This window comes from Rhinoraja longicauda, chromosome 7, assembly GCF_053455715.1.
Source record: "Rhinoraja longicauda isolate Sanriku21f chromosome 7, sRhiLon1.1, whole genome shotgun sequence".
Lineage (NCBI taxonomy): Eukaryota > Metazoa > Chordata > Chondrichthyes > Rajiformes > Arhynchobatidae > Rhinoraja > Rhinoraja longicauda.
The window spans coordinates 38,210,805-38,235,579 of NC_135959.1; the positions used below are offsets into that span (position 1 = coordinate 38,210,805).

General features: G+C 41.0%; 1 protein-coding gene across 3 annotated transcripts in view; it reads left to right on the forward strand.

The window, feature by feature from the left end:
* Positions 1 to 212: 212 nt before the first annotated feature.
* The window catches only part of gpc5a (glypican 5a), a 487,024-nt gene continuing 462,461 nt past the window's right edge, over positions 213 to 24,775 (forward strand). For 2 of the 3 annotated variants that reach the window (XM_078402329.1, XM_078402330.1), the window contains exons 1-3: positions 213 to 553; positions 3,719 to 3,880; positions 20,285 to 20,979. In XM_078402329.1, coding sequence (XP_078258455.1) covers positions 388 to 553; positions 3,719 to 3,880; positions 20,285 to 20,979 — 1,023 coding nt within the window. In that variant the 5' untranslated portion in view covers positions 213 to 387. The remainder of the gene's footprint in view (positions 554 to 3,718; positions 3,881 to 20,284; positions 20,980 to 24,775) is intronic. The other variant, XM_078402331.1, reaches the window with a different exon arrangement.

Consider the following 24,775-nt stretch of genomic DNA (forward strand, 5'->3'; position numbering starts at 1 on the left):
AGACGATACGGCGAGCTTGGGGTGGGAGGGTTCCTGGAGAACCGCGTCAGAACTGCTGATGCTATTCATTTGTGCGCCCCTTCCTGAACGATGTGAGTGTACACACGTTTACTCCTGCTTTTGTGCTTTGACCTCTTTTGATTTTCATTCTCTCTGCCACCCCCACCTCACATCGACATTGTTTTAACAGCATTAAAGTTAAGAGAAGCCGCCAGGAAAACAAGTAGTGGGTGTTTCAGTGGGCAGCTGGCTGGACTGTGCTTCGAGTTCATGAAGTTCGAGATTATGTTTTGACCGTTAGTCGCAAGGAGAGAAATCGAGGCAGGATTTAGTGCATTAAAGTTTGTCGTTTCCCTGGGTTCGACCCACTGTATTGGTTTTGGGGAGATGGGCATGAAGATGCACAGCACGCCGTGTGTGAGTGCGGCAGTGTTGCTTTGCTTGCTCGGGGTCACTTTGGAGTCTCGGCTCAACTGTGATGAGGTGAAGAAAGTTTTCCAACTGCGTCAAATCGGACATCCATCCAAGTGGCTGCCGGAGACTCCCAGACCTGGTGAGCACTCACGCACTTTAGGTAAAACCGGTACGCAGTCTAAATTGTCCGCAAGCAGCTCCACATTTTGTGCCAACTACCGATGGAAAATGATCATCATTTATGTGCGGTCCTTAAAACAGCGACACTGTAAATGCTACCTTTGATGATTCGGGAACAAGAGTTGTCAAGATGCGCGGACAGTGTTTGAAATACACGAGGTGATCTTTCCTTATTCCTGTGCTGCTGCAACTTACGGAAATAGTTTCCAAAAAGGTGCTGACCACTCAGTGGGGTATAGGCCGAGCGAATTTCATATTTTAATTTAATCTTTCGGCAGGCCATTTAGCCCATCGACGTCTTGGGCAGTACTCCGAACAACCCTTTTTTAAATTTATTTCTTGCAACCAATTATTCCAGCTAATTGATATGCTATATACTGTATGCATATATTATATGCTATATACTATATGCATATCAATTCACAGCTGTTCCGTACTTTTCTGTTGTAGTTTTATCTTGAATGTGTTTGCAAAGATCAAGTGATCTCTTGTTTTCGTTTCATCAGTTTTCGGGATCAATACCTTCCTAAAAATATCAACGTACAGTATATGCAGTATGATGCAAACGACGAGGAACGTAGATTAAAATTTTAGACACGAAACTGCAGATGCTGGAATCTTGAGTAAAAAAACAAAGTGCTGGAGTAATCCAGCGGGCCAGGCAGCATCCGTAGAGGTAATGGACAAGCGAAGTTCCAGGTCGGAATCCTTCTTCAGACTGATGGAATAAGTGGTGTGAGGGAAAAAGCTGGAAAAGAGGGCTAGGGGTGGAGATGCTCCAGCACTTTGTGTCTTTTCCTGGTAAATGACAGGTGGATACAGTTGGGTGTGAAAAGGAGACAAAGAGTGCCACAGGGTTTGATTTGGTGAAGACAGTGGTGTCTGACCCCTTGCCCCAAATCCTGTTATGTTGTCACTATTCTCTTTGACCTCACCCTCACCGATGCTGAACAGTCTGTCCTCAGGAGAGGCCTTACCATTGTAACCCTATGTCAATACCTCATGGAGTTCAGAGCCTGCCATGATGTTGAGCTCTTTTTGCTCCTCCTCCACCTCTGTGCCTATTTCTCTTTCTTCAGTAAACATGGCATCCACCCATCATTTGTGGATAGAGCCCTCACTTTTCTCTCCACTGTGTCCCCCAGTTCTGCTCTCGCACCCCCTCCCCCTCGAAGGAACAAGGATAGTTTCCTTGGTCTATATCTTGCACCCCTCCAGCCTCTGCATCCAATACATCATTCTCTGACATTTCTGCCATCTTCAACATCTTGGTTCACTCATTTCTTCTCACTCAACCTGCACCCTACCCAGGTACATCTTTTGAGTTGAGGAAATATGTCAAGATCTTATGTGGTGCAGGGGTGTATTTCAAGTATATCTCCAGTCTCAATATAATTGGTCTATCGACCCTGCTCATCAAGTAGCAGGGATGATAGATCCATTGTATTGAGACTGGAAATACTAGACTGAGATACCAATTGGGACCAAAGGAGGTTGAGGCAAGATCAATAATGTTTAATTGTCATATGTACTGGCAATGGAATAATGAATTTCATACTTACTGCAGCTTTACAGGCCACTAATGCAAAACACACAAACATATATACAATAATCAATAATACAATCAATTAATAATCAGTTATGCCAGGTAATTATATCATCATAGTGTAAAACCAAAATCCATTGTGCAACCAAAACAAAGTAAGCAACTGGTTAGTAAATAAACAAACATCTTCCAAATCTTTTGATAATCGAGAAACATGCATATTATTTGTCCTTTACTATGCATGCAAAGAATGGATGCACAATATATTTTGTACAGTTTACATCTCATTTAATGACATATCAGTTGTTAAAATAAAAGACTTTTGGAATAAATCTAGGATGAAATTAAAAGGTCAATTCTTAAAGATGTAGAATTGTCTGAATTATACTAGGGTCATTACTCAGAATATGAAGCTCTGTATCAATTACGTGGATTTTGTGTTTTAAGAAGTAGTTACTTTGGGCATTCATTTCAAGACTTCCTTGATCGGACGTGCTTGGGAAATTGCATGTTCATGAAATAAGAAACACTAAGCAAAACTAAGGCTGAACATTTTCATAAATGGGCCAATGGGAGAACTGACTCCAGATAACAATTGGGACCCTGGTGCTGTCACTATGTCATTCCTCAAGAATGGTTTAACTGGTTTCAGAACGCTTTGTTGAAGTCAGAGGTCAAAACAAAGGTCTCTGAAGGGGAAGAGGGTAAGGACTTAAAGGGTCAATAGAAGCAGAGAAATAAAAGTAATTGGGGAATCAAGGACACATCAAAGTGAATAGACGATTTTCATGAGACAGGATGGTTATGATGTTTGAAATGAGTGTGCTAGTTCCTCTAAAGATGTCCAAAGGGATAAAGTGAGCATTTCTGCTCAGTTGTCAGCCAGCTGTAATGTGACATGAATTGAAAACACAAAGTGCTGGAAGATGTAAGGTGAATTTGCACGACAGCAAATTCACAAAAGATGTTTGTCATTTTCTAAGTTTATGATTGATGTGTTGACCTACTTTTGTGTATAAATTTCCAATGTACTACACATTGTCCAATGGTTTATTTAGGATTGGTTGTTTCTTTTCAGTAACGCACTGCATGTGTCTTAGATGTTTGGAAAATGCTAAATTCTGCCCTCAATCTCCTTGCCCCAGCTACACGGAGTTGTGGGCGATGCATTGCTCCAGGACCACCAGTGGGGAGGGCAGGGATTCACCCTGGGTTTATAGCACAAGAGCAGACCACTTGAACAAATGTACTTTTTCAAAGTAAAGGGTATGAGTATTTAGACTCTAATTCGAAGAGTGCTCCAGTGAATCAGCGTTCTTTGGCATAGTGCCACATGCAGTACCAATGTAAGTTTGTTAAGTGTCTGTGAAACTTTTTTGATTATACCTAGTAATTTTGAATCTATATTTTAAACTTTGTCCATCAGGTACAGTTGATTTGACATGCCAACAGAGTCCATATTTATCAATGTCATGAAAATTGGGATGGAGGTGTATAGTTACAGACCTCATTGTCAGATAATTTTAGCAAAGCAACTTTGAGGAAAGGTAATTTTATGCTTTTCAATTTTGCCGATAGGGTCTCGTGTTCAGGTATGCACATTGACGAACACAACGTGCTGCACAAGAAAAATGGAAGAACGATACCAGTCAGCAGCTCATCAAGATATTCAAAAATTGCTTCAAATGTCCAGCTCAACTTTGAAAACTTTAATTTCACAGAATGCAGCTGCTTTTCAAGGTAACCAGTGATTTGTGACAAATGCAGTCCTCCAAGTATTTGTATTTTGTCCTGCATTCTTTTCATTACGATCTAGCAACATGGCAATGTGTATGGTGAGAACAAAAGTTTTGAAATGTATAACAGAGAAATAGGCTGGAAATGGAATAATATTGGAAATGCAGATGACAATAGACAATAGGTACAGGAGTAGGCCATTCGGCCCTTCGAGCCAGCACCGCCATTCATTGTGATCATGGCTGATCATTCACAATCAGTACCCCCATACTGATGCCCTGCCTTCTCCCCATATCCCTTGACTCTGCTATCTTGAGAGCTCTATCTAACTCTCTCTTGAAAGCATCCAGAGAATTGGCCTCCACTGCCTTCTGAGGAAGAGAATTCCACAGATTTACAACTCTCTGATTGAAAAAGATTTTCCTCATCTCTGTTCTAAATGGCCTACCCCTTATTCTTAAACTGTGGCCCCTGGTTCGGACTCCCAGAACATTGGAAACATGTTTCCTGCCTCTAACGTGTCCAATCCCTTAATAATCTTATTTGTTTCAATAAGATCCCCTCTCATCCTTCTAACTTCCAGCGTATACAAGCGTAGTCGCTACAGTCTTTCAACATACAACAGTCCCGCCATTCCGGGAATTAACCTAGTGAACCTATGTTGCACGCCCTCAATAGCAAGAATATCCTTCCTCAAATCTGGAGACCAAAACTGCACACAGTACTCCAGGTGCGGTCTCACTCGGGGCCTGTACAACTGCAGAAGGACCTCTTTGCTCCTATACTCAACTTCTCTTGTCATAAAGGCCAACATGCCATTAGCTTTCTTCACTGCCTGCTGTACCTGCATGCTAACTTTAAGGGACTGATGAACAAGGACACCCATATCTCTTTGTACTTCCCCATTTCATAACTTGATACAATTCAGATAATAATCTGCCTTCCTGTTCTTTCCACCAAAGTGGATAACCTCACATTTATCCACATTAAACTTCATCTGCCATGCATCTGCCCACTCACACAACCTGTCCAAGTCACCCTGCATCCTCATAGCATCCTCCTCACAGTTCACACTGCCATCCAGCTTTGTGTCATCCGCAAATTTGCTAATGTCACTTTTAATCCCTTCATCTAAGTCATTAATGTATATTGTAAATAGCTACGGTCCCAGCACCGAGCCTTGCGGTACCCCACTAGTCACTGCCTGCCATTCTTAAAGGGACCTGGTAATCCCTACTCTTTGTTTTCTGTCTGCCAACCAATTTTCTATCCATGTCAGCACCCTACCCCCAATACCATGTGCTCTAATCTTGCCCACTAATCTCCTATGTGGGACCTTATCAAAAGCTTTCTGAAATTCCAGGTACACTACATCCACTGGCTCACCCTTGTCCATTTTCCCAGTTACATCCTCAAAAGATTCCAGAAGATTAGTCAAGCATGATTTCCCCTTCGTAAATCCATGCTGACTCGGAACGATCCTGTTACTGCTATCCAAATGTTCCGCAATTTCTTCTTTTATAATTGACTCCAGCATCTTCCCCACCACTGATGTCAGGCTAACTGCTTTATAATTTCCCATTTTTTCTCTCCCTCCTTTCTTAAAAAGTGGGATAATATTAGCTACCCTCCAATCAACAGAAACTGATCCTGAATCTATAGAACATTGGAAAATGATCACCAATGCGTCCACAATTTCCAGAGCCACTTCCTTAAGTACCCTGGGATGCAGACCATCAGGCCCTGGGGATTTATCAGCCTTCAGTCCCATCAGTCTACCCAACACCATTTCCTGTCTAATGTGAATTTCCTTCAGTTCCTCCGGCACTCTTGGACCTCTGTCCACTAGTACATCTGGGAGATTTTTGGTGTCTTCCTTAGTGAAGACAGATCCAAAGTACCTGTTTAACTCGTCTGCCATTTCCTTGTTCCCCATAATAGGTTAATTGGCTGGGTAAATGTAAAAATTGTCCCTAGTGGGTGTAGGATAGTGTTAATGTGCGGGGATCGCTGGGCGGCACGGACTTGGAGGGCCGAAAAGGCCTGTTTCCGGCTGTATATATATGATATGATATGATATGATAATAAATTCACCTGCTTCTGTCTTCAAGGGACCCACATTTGTCTTAACTATTTTTTTCCTCTTCACGATTCTAAAGAAGCTTTTACTATCCTCCTTTATATTCTTGTCTAGCTTACTTTCGTACCTCATCTTTTCTCCCCGTATTGCCTTAGTTATCTTCTGTTGCTCTTTCAAAGAGTCCCAATCCTCTGGCTTCCTGCTCATCTTTGCTATGCTATACTTCTTCTCCTTTATTTTTATACTGTTCTTGACTTCCCTTGTCAGCCACGGTTGGCTCTTACTCCCCTTGGAATCTTTCTTCCTCTTTGGAATGAACTGATCCTGCACCTTCTGTATTATTCCCATAAATACCTGCCATTGTTGTTCCACCGTCTTCCCTGCTAGGGTCTCTTTCCAGTCAACTCTGGCCAGCTCCTCTCTCATGCCTCCATAGTCCCCCTTGCTCAACTGCAATACTGACACTTCCGATTTTCCCTTCTCCCTCTCAAATTGTAGATTAAAACTGATCCTATTATGATCACTACCTCCTATTGATTCTTTTACCTTGAGTTCCTTTATCAAATCCAGTTCATTACACAACACTAAATCCAGAATTGCCTTCTCCCTGGTAGGCTCCAGTACAAGCTGCTCTACGAATCCATCTCAGAGGCACTCCACAAACTCCCTTTCTTGGGGTCCATTATCAAGCTGATTTTCCAAGTCTACTGCATGTTGAAATCTCCCATAACCGCTGTAGCATTACCTTTGCGACATGCCAATTTTAACTCTTGATGAACTTTTAGAAATGAGCAAAAGTGCATATTTTTGAAGCTTAATTCAGAAACTCAAGTTCAATAAGTGAAGAATTTTGTGTTTATACCTGTGGATAAGGATCCATATAGTTCATCCATACACATGGATTTGCTGTACTGGGCCGTTCAGTGCAGGCTTTCTACAAGTGTGAAGAATGGTGATGTTTGGTTTGATGTGACCATAACTGTTAACTCTTGCAATAACTTTTGTACTTCATCATTCACGTTGGTGTAGAAGCTTGACAATCTGCTTGGATATCTGAATTGTTGAAGTGTTGCAATACTTTACATTGGTATAGATTTTTTGTCTGAACAATATGAACATTAGTCGTAAATACAATTCAAAGTCATGCAGAGTCTGGTGCCGGGTTTCTCTGCTTAAGGTGAGTAGGGCCACGGTACTGATTCTACAATTTGTCAAATGCATTATGATTTGATACTCAATTATTTTGCCATTCCAAAGAGACAGCTTCCTTTTAAAGAAAATAATTGTTTAGGTTAATGTACCTTGTAATGGGGGAAAAAAAATCATATTTACGATGACCTCTGTAAGCTGGAAAATATTATCACATACATACCATGGGTGGAACAAGCGTACATAGGACAAATTGGTTGGTGTGGGCAAATTAGGCCGAAGGACCTGTTTCCACGCTGTACTTTTGACTCTATACTTTTGAAATGCTGAATTCTACGTAGTTGTCTGACTCAATCTGGTAAATTGGTTATGCAGATAATTCTCTAAATTATTGAATTGTGTTTTACATTAGTTTAGTTTAGTTTGGTTTAGTTTAGTTTAGAGATACAGAGCAGAAATAGGCCCTTCAGCCCACAGAGTCCGCATCGACCAGCGATCCCTGCACATTAACACTACCTTTCACACTAGGGACAATTTACATTTATACCAAGCCAATTAACCTACAAACCTTTATGTCTTTGGAGTGTGGGAGGAAACCAAAGATCTTGGAGAAAACTCACACAGGTCATGGGGAGAATGTACAAACTCCGTACAGACAGCACCCATTGTCTGGAGCGAACCTGGGACCCAGGGCTCTGGCGATGTAAGGCAGCAACTCTACCACTGCGCCACTGTGCCGCCCAGTCCATTCCAATTGGGCCAATTGGAAACTTTAACTAGGGGCTAATCCTATCCTTCTTCATAACTACTTTAAAATAATTAGAATTATGGTCACTGCGACCAATTACTCCCCCACTGACACTTTGCTCGTGTTCTACCTTGTTTGCTATGAAGAGCTTCAGTGTTGTGGCCTCTCTAGTAGGACCCTCTATATATTGATTAAGGAAGCTTTCTTGTTCATGTTTAACAAATCCTACCCAGTCCAAGCACTTTACGGTAGAGAGCACATTTACACCATGATGTCAATATGTAAATATGTCACACAAAATTGTAATTTTGATATATATTGTTCAAATGTAAATGGCTTGTAAAACATAAAATACTAACCTTTAGTTATGAAAAATGATCTTTAAAAATAATAAAAATCATTGTCATTTTTGGAAGATGACAAAAATCTTTAGGGTATACTAAAAATCTAAGTTTAATCAGAACACAATTTGAGCTTTCCATATTCTATCTTCACCAATCTTTTTCAATCACTACATATCTTTGTCTGGAATATATTTGATACGAGTTGAAACACCCATGGTAGCTGTTAACCCTGTAGGTGGCACTGTAATAATTATTGAACTGGTTTTAACAGGGTTTGTTTCATCGTAATGACATGTACCATTGTAATGTGATTGTTCAGAGTATAAAGCCCCTGTCCCAGTTCCCCGATTTTTTAGGTGACTACAGGCGACTAGGCTGTCGCCACACGGTCGCCTGCATGGTCATGAGTAGTCTCCAAAGAGTCGTAGCGTTTTTCTGGTCACCGTTGGATTTTATGATGGCTTGTATTCTGTTTAAAGTTTGAATTTTAATGTTTGAAGTTTATTGAAGTTTATTACAATATTTTTGTATGCACTGTTGTATGTTCTTATCAACCTTTTAAAAAAAATTGTTTGAATATCAATAAAGGAAATTCTTGACATTTCGACGGAAAATTGATGTATGAAGTTATTGTATTTCAGAGTAGTTTCTCTTGGCATCACTTTCAAATATTCATGATGCAGAATGATTGGAAACCCTATCGTACACCCCCATTTATAGGGAAAGTGGGTGAAACGTGAATTGTCTTCAGTTGTCTTCAGTGTTCAGAGTCATAGCTTGTCGTAGTTTGTCGCGGGTGGACATAGGTTGACTTCAGTTGTTGTAGGTTGTCGTCTCTGTGGTGGTAGGTTGTCGTAGGTGCGGTCGTAGGTGGACGTTCTACTTGCAACGATTGGGTCGCCGGTTTTCGGTAGCTTGCCGTAGCTTGACATCGACTGGGTGGTAGGTTGTTGTAGCTAGTCGTAGATATTGTCATAGGGGGGTCCAGTCGCCAGTTCATTGACTATATTTAAGAGGGAGTTAGATGTGGCCCTTGTGGCTAAAGGGATCAGGGGGTATGGAGAGAAGGCAGGTACGGGATACTGAGTTGGATGATCAACCATGATCATATTGAATGGCGGTGCAGGCTCGATGGGCCGAATGGCCTACTCCTGCACCTATTTTCTATGTTTCTATGTTTCTCGGTGACCTGCTACGACTATGATAATCGCCGGCAGTCGCCTTAAAAAACGCCTAATTGGGACAGGGCCTTAACTCCCTGAGGTTCCTGCAATCTGGTGGCTGAGTTCACATCAACTATACACCACATGAAAAAATATTCAGCATCATTTCATTGTGTGTAATTATAATTTTTTTAATGCAAAATAGTGACTTAAACAAATTATACAAAAGGATTTTTCGACTTTACAATAATTAAATTCATTCATTGAATTATTTTTTATGATTTTGTGCCCAAATGCAAATTTAAACATAAAGACATGGCCTGGTATTGTTTATATAACCTAGCTCTTTGTTATTCTGATCACAGGTAAGTAGGATGCTTTTTCTCTTGTGTTCCCACAAGATTAAATAAATAAATCATGTTGCTGCACCATTGAAAGGAACTGTGTGTCTCCATCACTCTACTTCTAACTTCTTTGTGTTAAAAACAAAACTGTTCAAGCAGTGATCTAGGCAAAAGAGTTTAGTCTATTGTAATTCAGAGCAGCGCATTGGGCATCAAACATTTGTTGATTTTCTGGGCACAGTAGGTCAAATAAGTTTGCAATCCCATTAAGACAAATTTACATAGAATTAAATGTAACTTCTTTTAGATTAAATCTAGTAATTTAACTTTATATCTTAAAAGTTGTCCTTCAGGTGTACAGACTATTTAACATATTTGTATTTTGATTGATTCAGTCGTCATTTTTTAAACAACTAATTAAAAAATATGTACGTCTAAATAAAAGTCATACACATTGTTTCAGGATACTTTAATTTTGAATGTTGGTAACACATACCAGCTACAATGTGTTGCATATTGAGGACAGCAGAGAAAGGATTTCTTCCCCTTCATTTTGCAGTACTGTCTTTTTCAAAGCAAGTAATTTGCTTGTACGTGTCCCAGTCTGGCACTTTGCTGGAAAAAACCCCATCCTTTCTAGGGAATGCTCAACAATTGGTACCCGTAAAACAACATGATCTTGCAATGTTCTAAAGGGGCACTGCATCAGGAATTACCAAGAGGTAGTTGTTCTATAATGCCAATCCCATAACTAAATCAGTTTTCAATTGCATCATGTTGCAAAACAAGTTGTCTATTTGAATTTCTCGACAATAATGTTCCATCATATGATTTCCTCATTTTTGATTGAAGGTAGATAGCTCTGACAATAAGACATCAGATTATGAATAAGCATTTAAACTATGCAAGTTACAGCATTTGTTTAATCATACAATAAACTCTTGCTATAACGGCGTTGGGGGGGGGGGGGGGGGGTGAGGAGGGGGATTAGTGTCCATTATTGCCAATTATCTGCTATAACTGAATAGTCCAAGAGGTCGTTTTGGAAGGTCAGCGAAGCTCCTCAAAACCAGTAGTCGTGGCAGAAAAGGGAAAGAAACTCAAATTGGATAAAGTTGGGTTCTTAGATTTGGCTTGGTTTAGAGATGCTGCATGGAAACAGGCCCCACCATTTGTGCCACTGTACAGCCACATAGATGGACTAACCTTTTGACTTCTCAAACTCCAGATCCTAGGATTAATGGCAATTCTCATCACTCCCTACTCCAGGCAAGAGAGGCTGCCTGCTATTGTTAACATTAAAAGATGATCAGCCAACTCGTTCTTCAAACTGGAAGCCCAAAATATTTATTGTTTCTAAACATGAATAGGGTGTTCAAGCCAAGTGATGGTTCCATCAGTTAGGGAATCTTTTTGGCCCATCTTTATTCTCTCTACCCCCTCCCCCAACCCCCCCTCAAGTACTGACCTGTTCACTGATCTCCCGGTAGCCAAGCACTTCAACTCCCCCTCCCATTCCCAGTCTGACCTTTCTGTCATGGGCCTCCTCCAGTGCCATAGTGAGGCCCACCGGAAATTGGAGGAACAGCACCTCATATTTCGCCTGGGCAGTTTGCAGCCCAGTGGTATGAACATCGACTTCTCCAACTTTAGATAGTTCCTCTGTCCCTCCCTTCCCCTCCTTCCCAGATCTCCCTCTACCTTCCTGTCTCCACCTATATCCTTCCTTTGTCCCGCCCCCCTGACATCAGTCTGAAGAAGGGTCTCGACCCGAAACGTCACCTATTCCTTCTCTCCCGAGATGCTGCCTGACCTGCTGAGTTACTCCAGCATTTTGTGAATAAATCGATTTGTACCAGCATCTGCAGTTATTTTCTTATACTACTGTTCACTGATCTCGATCTGCGGCACCTCTCCATTCTTTCTGACTGAATTTCTGATATTCTATTGGCTCAGAGTTAACAATCAGACACACAGTAAATTTTCACTTCAGGAGGTTGTTTAACTACTTTCATTCCTGGAGTTTTTTCAGCGCCCGGTGCGATTCGGCCGCGGGGACTTCCATCCCCTTACGGGGACTGTGCGGGTCGGTCGGGGACGAGCTGTCTGTCCGTGGGCGTGGGGAAGATAGTGGAAGTTTTGTTGCCTCCATCACAGTGAGGGGGTGTTTGGAGTCACTGTGATGGACGTTTGTGTTGGGGTTATGTGTCTTGTGTTCTTTTTTTTATGACTGCTATGTAGTTTCGTTCGGTACCTCGGTACCGAGTGATAAATAAAGCTCTGTTATACTGTTATACTGTTATACTGTACATCTTTCATAATGGATCAATGGATGATCCCAACAAAATTATTAAAATCATAAAGCATGTCTGCTTTTAACGCATTGGTTGGTGGAATATAATCACTTCTTGTTTGGTAAAAAATGCCAACATGTCTTAGTGGAAATATAATAGGAAGCTTTCACGTTATATATGATTTTATCATGGAGATTGCAATCATTGTTTCTGTACACTTTCCAGTAGTTCCTAGTTAAATAAATGTCTTGAACAGTACAATTGATCCAGTATTCTATGGTAAACAGTTTGAAAGACTTGTTTGACAGATCCTCATTCAAATATAATAGCAACACTGGAGCACTGACAAACATTTTGTGAATAGTGCATGTCTCTACATGCTGAAATGTGAAGGTGTGAAAATGAGCACGCACACGATAACCAGTTTGCTGAAGCTGCTAATGGAAATCTAACAAATAACCTGCTTCTTTTAAAGAACCATTCAGTCAGTCAATTCCTTGTCATTTGAACAGAGCTTTGAATTTACTCCACTCCTGTCCCTCCCACTTCTTCAAGTACATTTACAATGATTTAACCTGCTTCACCATGCTTTCAAGATGTGCATTCTGCTCACATCAACTCACTGTGTTTTGAAAAAAATCCAAATATCTTCTCTAGTTTTTTGTGTAAATCTTTAAAATGGGGGGTCAGGGAAATCACTCTTCCATCTCTAAAGATTGTTCTCCTTTTTAAATGTTGTTTTTGATTTTGAACTCTGTAAAATTCACTTTTAGTCTTTATATTTTTCAAGGAGAACAATGGCATCGTCTCTCATCTTTCCATATTTCAGAACTCTTGTCAAGCTTGAAATCTCAAGTAAAACATAACATTCCAGTCCTGTTCTGCCAAATCTGGGCAGAGGATATGTGAAGTAAATTAGGTGCTGCGAAGGATTGAGAGGAAGCACTGGTTCCACAGATGGAATTTTTGTTTGACCTTGGCTAACCCCTCCACTCAATTGTTGTTGCACACCTCGGCCCCACCCAACCTGTTTGTCAGCACCTACAGGTAGTAACCTGATGGTGAAGGGGACTAAGATCAGTGAGGCTGGCCTTGCTCTTCCTACAGTTTACTCTCACTCTCACTGCCAACTCAAACTGGTTGCAGATCTGATCAATCTGCAGACCAACTGTAGATCCGAGCAGAAGATGGTAATGTTGTACATGTACAGGGAGGCTTTGATTTGAAATAGGACTAGCTTAGGAAGCTCACCATCAGTGGCATGGGCGAGCTGAACTGAAGAGTCCGTTTCCATGCGTATCACTCTATGTGATAAACTGGAAACTGGAATATCGGCCATGAACCACATGCCACAGGACACCTGGGATGTGCTTTTGTAGCAATGGTACAATTTAGAATTTCTGTTTCTAGTCCATGGTGATTTGTAGTATAATGATGGTAGCGGAGTCAATTGTGTTTCAGCCATTGATTGTTATCGCAAGCATACAAATATGGAGTGGAAACAGGTCATTCTGAAGGTCTGGACAGGAAGAATAAGACACAGCAGTAACTTGTCACGGATGTTGAGATAACATCTTCCATATCTATGACTGTTGTGATCTGTAAGCACAAGTCCCCATACCAAATTTGGAAAATCATCCTATTCCTTCATTGTTGCTGGGATAAAATCCTGGAATCAGCTATGCAACATAAATATGGGTCTACAGAATGCAGTGATTAAAAGGTGTGGTTGATCATAATTTCTCAAGGACATTGGGGGTAGGGAAATAAATGCTGGCAATGGCAGTGGCAATTGCATCTCTACAGAAAGAATCTGTGAAGGTTAAAAAAATGTCAAAAAATTCTATTGTATGCCATTTCTGTTCTGAACTTTGTTTTTGAAATTTGTTTGGTTGGGAGTAGAATGAGATAGTGTAGTTTTTCCAGCTAAACCCTGCCACTCTATGTCATTTTCATGATTTGCTGTTCATCAATTCTTTGGGGGGGAGTTACTGACTCCAGTCAAGAGAATGACATTTGGTTTTTCTTTAGTGTAGAAGTTAGGCTAAACCAGCATGAAGATTTGTTAGCATTGTGACCTTGCCCAAGATTAAAAGGTTAATGCTTTGGTTTCTGCTTCAGGGTCCTCAGGACTACATTGATCACAGGTGTTTGTGATTCTTAATAAAAAAAGCCTTAGCCATTTGTGATTCTCATGATCTGTGCTCGATGTCCAGGGAGGTCACGAGCTTCTCTGAAGACACAAGTCTACAGATGCAATAATCTGGAGCAAAAAACAATCTGCTCAATGAGAGAAACAGTGGGCTGAGCAGCATCTATGGAGGCATAGATAATACTTCAAATTGAGACACTGCATCAAGATTGAGAGTGTGGAGGGGAAATAGCCATTTTTAAAGAGATGATGGGGAGGGATGAGGCTGGGGTTGGCATGTGATAGATGGAACCGGATGAGAAGGGAGATAATGGTCAAATGAACCTGTGAGGGAGGCTGATGGATGGAGGTAGAAACAGAAGCAGGAAGGTGATAAATGGAGACACTAGAACCTGCATATGCTGGAACCTGATAGGTAACAAAGGTGATAAGGGAGGACGATGGCCAGATGTAATCGGCTGGGGAAGAAGAATTAAAGTGGTGGGAATGGGAGAAAGAAGCACAGGGTGAGTGGGCTACATGAAATTGGAAAAATTAATGTTCTTACCATTGTGTTTTAAACTCCCCAGGGGGAATATGAAGCTTCTAGTTTGTGATTAGCCTCACATGACAATGGAATAGGCTGAGTACTACCAGGTCAATGTGGATAGGAGAGTTGAAATAGCATGCAGCCATAAAAGTTTATTGTTTTATTGGCATTCTGCATTGTCACCTGCTTCTGTCTTCAAGCGACCCACATTTGTCTTAACTATTTTTTTCCTCTTCACATACCTAAAGAAGTTTTTACTATCCTCCTTTATATTCTTGGCTAGCTTACCTTCATACCTCTTCTTTTCTCCCCGTATTGCCTTTTTAGTTATCTTCTGTTGCTCTTTAAAAGAGTCACAATCCTCTGGTTTCCCGCTCATCTTTGCTATGTTATACTTCTTCTCTTTTATTTTTATACGGTCCTTGACTTCCCTTGTCAGCCACGGTTGGCTCTTACTCCCCTTAGAATCTTTCTTCCTCTTTGGAATGAACTGATCCTGCACCTTCTGTATTATTCCCAGAAATACCTGCCATTGTTCTACCGTCTTCCCTGCTAGGGTCTCTTTCCAGTCAACTCTGGCCAGCTCCTCCCTCATGCCTCCATAGTTCCCATTGCTCAACTGCAATACTGACACGTCCGATTTTCTCTTCTCCCTCTCAAATTGTAGATAAAAGGAGTATCTCCGATAAAATAAGGCCAGAGTTGCCACAGGGATACATTGTAAAAGAGCTCTGATCTTGTGTAGTAAGGAACTGCAGATGCTGGTTTAAACTGAAGATAGACACAAAATTCTGGAGTAACTCAGCGGGACAGGCAGCATCTCTAGAGAGAAGGAATAGGTGATGTTTTGGGTCGAGACCCTTCTTCAGACTGATGTTCTTCCGATCATCTTATGATGTTCTTTTTAGCTGTAAATGAGATTAGGTCAATCGAGGCAAATAGAGCGCATCAGAACAAAGTATTAGAGCTATGAAATGTGGGCTGTTCGAGGCTGAGGACAGAAGCAAATGTATAAGTTGCCAAAGATATTCTGGGCACATCAAACTGTGTGAATGGGGAAAGAAATCAATATCAAATGTAGACCGATACAGACCGAGGACGCGAGTTATCCAGTTGTAGACTTTGGTATTGAGTACAGGGGCTGCCTAGTGCCTAGATTCTTAACCTGCATTTATTTCCAATATACAGTAAAACTCTGAAGAAGAGTCTTGACCTGAAACGTCACCCATTCCTTCTCTACAAGATGCTGCCTGTCCTGCTGAGTGACCACCATTTTGTGTCTAAACTCAAATACTGTGCTACCTAGCCCTGCGCTACCTAGCCATTCAGAAGCACAGGTTGGCACAGTGGCACAGCGGTAGAGTTGCTGCCTTACAGCATCAGAGACCCAGGTTCGATTGTGACTGTACGGGGCTGTCAGTTCGGAGTTTGTACATTCACCCTGCAACAGCGTGGGTTTTCTTTTGATGCGTTGGATCTTTTAGCCTGTTGAGTGCAAAATATTAAGAAGTGCCTAATTGCCACATTCTTCAGAGATTGAAACTATTATATTGCAGCACCAAGATTGGTTAGATCTGTCAGGAAGCAGAATGGATTATTCACAGTGCCACGTGCTTGTGAGGGTAGAAATAGAAAGATAGGACCAATGAAAGCGTGCGTCAGGAGTTGGTGCACGGGACAGGGATTCAGACTTTTAGACCATTGGGATCTCTTCTGGGACAGAGGTGACCTGTACTGAAGGGATGGGTTGTATCTATACTGGAGGGGGACCAGTATCATGCAGGGAGGTTCACTAATGCTACTCGGGAGAGTTTAATCTAGAGAGGCAAGGGGGTGGGAATCAGAGTGGTAGGTCAGAAATTGGAAGGGGTGAAGGGAAGGTAAAGGTGAGGACCAGGAAAGGAAGGACAGGTAGGGAGAGGTGAAGGATAGAGTGGCAAAGAAGACATATGGCATGGTTGCTTTCATCGGGTGGGGCATTGAGTGTAAGAGTCAGAGAATCACGATGCAGCTTTATAGGTCTTCAGTTAGGCCACATTTGGAGTGTTATGTGCACTTCTGGTTGCCCCATTACTGAAAGGATGTGTAGGTCTAAGGAAAGCATACAGAGGAGGTTTAGCAGAATTATGTCATGATTAAGGGTATTAGGGAGGGGCGAATTATTAGGGGCTAATGATTAGCGCTACAAGGATGGGTTGGACAGGCTTGGATTGTTTTGTCTAGAATGCCAGAGGTTGCAGTGAGTCCTAATAGAAGTAGATAAATTTATGAGACGCATAGAGAGCATGGATAGTCAACCGCTTGCTCAATGTCATCAAGCCCAAAGAACCAATTGTTGATTTCAGAAAGGGGAAGTCATGAAACCACATGCCAGTTTTATTGGTGGATCGGTGGTGGAGAGAATTAGCTACTTCAAATTCTTGGGCATTAACCCCTCAGATGACCTGTCCTGGGTTAAACACAGTGATGCACTCACAAAGAAGGCACACTAGAGCCACTATTTTCTTAGAAGATTAAAGCGATTCAGTATGTCTCCGAACACTTAAACGTTTACAGATGTATTGTAGAAGTTATCCTGACAGGTTGCATTATGTTCTGTCAAGGCAATTCCAACACACAGGAGCACAAGAGGCTTCAGAGAGTGGTGTACTCAGTCCAGTCAATCATGAGTGCAGCCCTCCCCACCATCGAAAGCATCTACATGAGGCACAGAGACAACCCTAATCCTACTTTGACAATAGAGCATTATGGCCTTCTTCTTGCACTTACATGGATGGGTTTTTTTTCTAATGATGTATTTACACTAATGTCTTGTTTTTTGTGGACAGTCTTTCTTTTAGAATTTTATGTGTAATTTATAATTTATGGATAATTTATTTTGGTACATTTGTCTGAGTTCATGTGGCCATGCTACTCCTACAAACAAGAGTTTTCATTATACTCCTAATCACTGTACTGCATATGCAAAGATTAAACTTGAAATCAGTCAAATTGGTTTGACAAAATCCGTCCTTGACACCACATTGCTGTCTCTGATTAGTCCCCCCCTCAAGGGAAATAAGCTGCAGAATGAGATTATGATTGCTCTGAGAGCAAGCACAGACTCAATATGTTGAATAGCCTTCTCTGTTGTTTAAAAATATGAGAACAACAATACTGAAAATCTTGGTTCCAGCCACCCAAGTAAGTAGAAATATGATTACCAGTCCACTTAATCAAGAATTTTGTATTCAATGAGACCAGTTAAATGTAAGAAAGCTTTTCAAAATGAAAATGTATAAGTAGTGGTTGGAAACTAATGCTGTTATCTCTTTGGAGCGACCTGAATCAGTGTAAGCACACAGCAAAACAATGTTTGTTATTCTCCAGAAACAAAGAAAACAAATTTCTAGGTGACCAAAGAACATAATGCAGTGTTTGCCAAGATGGGACCGATCAACAGTAAATTAGCAGGAAAAATTCTATGTAGCCTGCTTCAGATTCCACTCCATTACATCTTGTACATGACAAAACATTGGGACAACACAAGCGCATCAACAAGCACTGCCCTCAAAGAAACATAACCATAGGTCCCACGAATGAATAGTCTATGCTGGGCAACTGTTAAATGTCTGCTGTTAAATGTCACATTGAAAGCTGGGTGGATCAAAGCTGGTCTTTGTCTTATAGAGCAATCAAAGACTGATATTTAGCAGACCTCATTGACAGATCTTGCAGATGGCAGAAAATTGGATTGGTCAGCGAATCAAGTGAACCTGGACTAAATTGATGATTTATATTTCTTGTGACATTCTGTAATATCTCACAGACAGTAAGCAATGACAATCCAAATTAAACATAGATCATTGTGAGATTAAATACTTTTCCATAGTTGCAGTCTAATGTTGGCCTCAGCTGGTAAATGATGGTCGTGGGTCATTTTGCATCACCGATAAAATGGCGTAATATGTACAAATATTTTCCAGTTTATGCTGCAATATTTATACAGAAGTTGGAAACTTACCTTTAGTTGTTCCCACCCCTAAATAATCAATCAAATCCTCAATTAATTTTCTATAGCGTTTTTAATCCTTATCCATACAAACGGAGCTTTTTGGTAAGTGAATGAAGTATATTGTTTGGTTTCATTATCATCCCACAAGCCAGTGGGTAAATCTGCCAAGGAAAGAAGTACACTACTAAATCAAGAGAGGGATGAACAACTATTTTCGGCAATGGGTTTTTATCTTTATTTAGAGGGAATTTATTCATTTCTGACTTACAGAAAAATCTTTTTTTGTGGATAATTTTCAGGAACAGATCCCTTATGTAACCTGGGGAGTCCCTGTATGTATTTATTAAATTTCTTGGTTATTCTGAACTTAATGACATAAGCATGTTGAATCAGTACTCAAGACGGTAAAGCATGTGATGCTGCATTAACATCTGACTCTATCCTATGGATCCTTAGCATAGCATCCTTAGCTCGGTGGCGCAGCGGTAGAGTTGCTGCCTTACAGAGCCAGAGACCTGGGTTCAATCCTGACTATGGGTGTTGTCTGTACGTAGTTTGTACGTTCTCCCCGTGACCGCGTGGGTTTTCTCCGAGATTTTCGATTTCCTCCCACACTCCAAAGATGTACATGTTTGTAGGTTAATTGGCTTGGTATAAATGCAAATTGTCCCTAGTGTGTGTAAGATAGTGTGAATTTGTGGGGATCGCTTGTTGGTGCGGACGGTGGGCTGAAGGGCCAGTTTCCTCACTGTATCTCTAAACTAAACTATACTAAATCAGTATTCTAAGTCCACTGAAAAAGACGGTGAGTTTCAAAATGCTTTTTAAATACTTTTGAATTTAGATTTTTGTCTGAGTAGAAGTTATTTTGAAAACAAAAACCTTCCTTTCCTCCTTATCAGGCAGTCCCTCAGGAGTAAAAGGTAAGTTATTTCTGTTCCAGTTCTCTGGATTGGCTATTGAAGCCAAAGTAGGACCCAAATTGAGATACATTTTTTCAAGGAAGTTTTAAGAAAATCCCCGAAATATATTTTCTACGATGTCTTGCTATTTCAAAATTAAAACAGAGCAACTGCTTCAGGCGTCTGTGTTGGACATGTGGATGATGTGGTCTGCTGATCACAATGTAAGTACAGTATTAATGCTAGGGCTTTAGTGCTTCGGAGAGGTTGTTGATGGTGGTTTGCTTACCCTACCACTTATTTGGAGGATTTGCAGAGTGGTGCTGCAGTGGGTTGTGGTGCCTGTTGCAAGTGTCTGATGGGTACAGGAAGATGGATTCACAGCTGCCTGGCAAATCATGAGCTTAGTGCTGTATTTGAGGTTCTGAAGCAGCATCTGAGCATTTGATCTAATGAATTCCATCAAAGATGCCTGCATTTGCTGAGAGGTGGCTTCAAGTTATGGAAAATAATCCATATTTTCCAAGTAATGAACAAATATTAATCTATTCACAAAATGCTGGAGTAACTCAGCAGGTCAGGCAGCATCTCGGGAGAGAAGGAATAGGTGACGTTTCGGGTCGAGACCCTTCTTCAGACAAATATTCATCTCTGTGTTGTTGGAGTTTATATAATTGGAATACTAATTTATTTTCATTTTTATTACAGAGACATTCCAGAATATCATTTGCCAAGCTGAAAACAACACAAAGATGCTGATAAGAACTACATATCGAAGCATGGCCTTTCAGACAGCTGCACCAATTCAAGAACTCTTTGCCAGTGCCGCACTCTTCATTTTTGGCTCAGAGATAAATGCTGATGAATTTGTTAACAGATTTTTTGACAGTCTCTTTCCATTGGTCTATAAACATCTAATCAATCCTAGCCTTACAGACATCTCTCTGGACTTCACAATGTGCATACGAAAGACAAGGAAAACCCTAAACCCATTTGGCTATCTTCCAAAGTTAATAACAAGTCAAATGTCAAATTCTCTAATGGCTGGGCACATATTCCTGCAGGCCCTAAACTTAGGGATTGAAATAATTAACACAACAGATCACTTACAGTATACCAAAGAGTGTAGCAGAGCTTTGCTGAAGATGCAGTACTGTTCTCATTGCCAAGGCTGGACTAATCATAAACCATGCACGGGATATTGCCTGAATGTGATTAGAGGATGCCTTGCTCATATGGCAGAAATTGACCCACACTGGAGGGAATACATCAGATCGCTTGAGGAACTGTCATCTGGAATACTGGCAACCTATGATTTAGAACAAGTTTTTCTGAATCTCCATTCATTACTGAATGATGCAATTATGAATGCACAAATTAATGGTCCAGAATTGTCAGCAATGGTGAGTTTCTCATTACATTTTCATTTTTATCAATTTAAACTATAAAGTTATTTGTTATGGAGTTATGTGAATGATATTTTGAATTATATCCCAAACAATTCTCTCCTTTTCCCTAGAAGTAATAAATTCCAAAATCAGTGAAGAAAAAATGTATGTTGGAGGGAGGGGGAGAGGAGAGGAGAGGGTGCTGCACCAATGCAGGAGAGGTTTGGGCCCAATGGGTCCACTTGGTCTAGTGATAACTAAAAGGGAAGATCTATTCAGTGTCATATTTTCCAAATCCATTGCACTGTATTTAAACATTGTCTTACAGTTTTAAGAAACTTAACATATCTACAAGTTTAATCTAATAATCTATAATTCATGTATAACTTCTACCTTCACTGTATTTTTTCATAACTTTAATTGTGGTTTTGTTCATCTTCCATTCAAGGCAGTTTTTTGCCTTTGATAATCAAAAATATTTGTAGAAGCATTGCTTCTGATAAATGATGTTACTTCCTTACTTAAATGCACCATGTGTTTTTTCCTAAAAATGCAAAGCACAGATATCATTGCTGAAATTGGTGGAAATTGTCAGCTAAGCAAATGTGTATAACACACCATTAAACATTTAATATAAAAAAATTACAGTTTGCATTTAAACAATAAACATACAACTGATTGCAGGGGGATAGATCATTTCATCCTGATTCAAAAACCATTGTTCTGGGTACATTACTGCAAAGAACAAGTATTTTGCAAAATGAGACATTTCTCCAGTTGTAGAAAGTATTGCTGATACATTGACAAAGAAATGCTGTTGATGTCATCTGCTGGTCTCAAAGGAAGTTGTGGCTTCTAGTTCAAAACAATTGTGATTAGCACACCGAGAGGGAACCCCTTCTTTGAGGCTTGATTTGTGCCTCAGCAGGAGATGAAGTTTGTTCATTATTCCAGGATCCAAGGAATTGCATATGGCACGGAAGCCTTTGTGAAATAAATAAAAAGCACAACCTGCCATGTATTCTTGGGAGGCCATAGTTTATGACAAGCATATGTATAGAAGAAAGTGGAACCAATAGTCATGGAGATCTCTGGTCAAGCTTCATAAACCTTGATACAGTGTTGCATGAATTTCACTGATATCACCTTAGTTGTCGAGTTCAATTAATATGTCTTAAATTAGAGTCATAGAGTCATGCAGCATGGAAACAGGCCTTTGGCCCAACTCTTTGCCCATGCCGACTAACATGTCTCATCTACACTAGTCCTACCTGCCTGCATTTGGCCCATATCCCACTCAACCTATCCTTTCCATGCATCTGTTAAAATGTTTCTTAAACATTGTGACAGTGCCTGCCTCAACTAGCTCCTCTGGCAGTTCATTCCACATACCCATCACTCTTTGTCTTAAAAAAGCTGCCCCTCAGGTTCCTATTAAATCTTCCCCCCTCACCTTAAACCTATGTCTTCCAGCTCTTGATTCCCCAACTCTGTGTAAAAGACTTTGTGTATTTACCCAATCTATTTCTTTCATGATCTTATACACCTCTGTACCCCTCATCCTCCTGTGTTCCAATGAATAAACTCCTAGCCTAATTCAACCTCTCCCTGTGGCTCAGGCCCTTGAGTCCTGGCAACATCCTCATAAATCTTTTCTGCACCATTTCCAGATTAACAATATATTTTCTATAACAGGGTGATCAAATTTGAATGCAATATTCTAAATGCAGCCTCACCAATGTCTTGTACAACTGTAACATGACCTCTCAACTTTTATACTTAGTACTCTGTCTGATGAGGGCCAATTGACCTCCTTGACCATCCTATCTACCTGTGATGCCACTTTCAATGAACTATGTACCTGCACCCCTAGTTCCCTCTGCTCCACAATACTCTCCAGACCCCAACCATTCCCTGTGGAGGTCCTGCCTTGGCATGACATCCCAAAATGCAACACCTCGTATTTATCAGTATTAAATTCCATTAACAATTCCTCAGCTCACGTGCCGAACTGATCAAGATCCTGCTGCACTTTTTGACAGCCATTTTCGCTATCTACAATACCACTCACTTTAGTGTCATCTGCAAACTTACTAATCACGCCTCGCCAACAGTCTGTCTGTCCCTTCTGTTGCTGTTGTTTCTTTAGTATGTGTTAAATGTATGTTTTTAATGTTCTTTAGCTTGTTTTATGTGGGGGGTGGAGGTTGGGGAAACCTTTTTTAAAATCTCTTACCTCGACAGAGATGCAATTTTTTCCCATATTGTATGTGTATCCGCACTGAGGCCGAACATCGAGGAACTGGAGGCCTTTGCTTGAGACCGACTTCGGGAGCTCCAACTGCAGGAGCCTGTGGGACTTCAACATCGTTGAGCTCGCGATCCCTTTGCCAGGGATTGACCTTTGAGCTCCAACAGCGGGAGCCTGCGGACTTTAACATCATGGAGCTCGCGGTCCCTGGTTAGAGACTGACTTCGGGAGCTCCAGGCCCCAGGAACGTCGTTCGCCCAGACACGGGTGCTTCGATCTCCCCGACACGGGAGCTTCAAACGCCGGCTGCAGGAGCTTCAATTGTCCCGACGGATGGTTTGAATGGCCTGACCGCGGGAGAAAAATGAAGGAAGCAGATTAGACTTTATTACCTTCCATCACAGTGAGGAATGTGGAATCCGCTGTGGTGGATGTTTATGTTAACATTTATGTAGTTGTGTGTCTTGTTGCTTTTTTTAGTATGGCTGTATGCTAATACGAATATCACTGTACCTTAATTGGTACACGTGACAATAAAAGAACTTTGAAACCTTTGAAACCTTTGCACGTTCTCATCCAAATAATTTATATAGATGACAAACACTAATGGGCCCAGCACCGAACCCTGAAGAACACCACTAGTCTCAAACCTCCAGTCTGAAAAACAACCATCCACCATCACCCTCTGCTTCCTTCCATGAAACCAATTTTCTATCCAATCGGCCATCTTTTCTTGTATCCCATCCAATCTAACCTTCTAGAGCAGCCTACCGTATGGATCCTTGTCAAATGCCTTGCGGAAATCCACATATATAATCTCTAGAGCTCTGCCCTCATCAATATTTTTTGTCACGTCTTCAAAAAACTCAATCAGATTTGTGAGACACAATGTCTCACATACAAAACCCTGCTGATTATCACTAATCAGCCCCTGTCCATCTTTTATCCGTCAGAATACTCTCTCGTAACTTTCCGACCACAGATGTTAGACTCACTGGCCTGTAATTGCTAGGCTTTTCCCTGCAGCCCTTCTTAAATGGAGGCAAAACATTTGCCACCCTCCAGTCATTCGGTACCTCACCCGTATTTAATGATGACTCAAAAATCTCAGTCAGGGCAATGGCAAATTACTCTCTAGCTTCCCACAGTGCTCTCGGATATATCTGAACAGGGCCAGGAGATTTGACTACCTTCATGTGCTTTAGGACCTTCAGCACCTCCTCAATGGTAATACTGACTGCCCTCAAGACTGTTCCAATGACTACCCCAAGTTCCCGGTCCTCATGTCTTTTTCTACAGTAAAAACAGACGATAAATACTCATTGAGGACCTTGCCCATCTCCTGCGGCTCCACACAGAGTTGACCGTTTCGATTCCTGAGATGCCCTGAGATTCTGTATCTGGTTACCCTTTTTCCCTTAATATACTTATAAAAACTCTTGGGATGATCTTTAATATTATCTGCCGGAGCTCTCTGTCTCATTTTATCCTCTTGATTTCCTTTTTCAGCTTGCTGCTCAGTTCCCAAAAATCCTTCAGGGATACACTTTATTGCAGCTG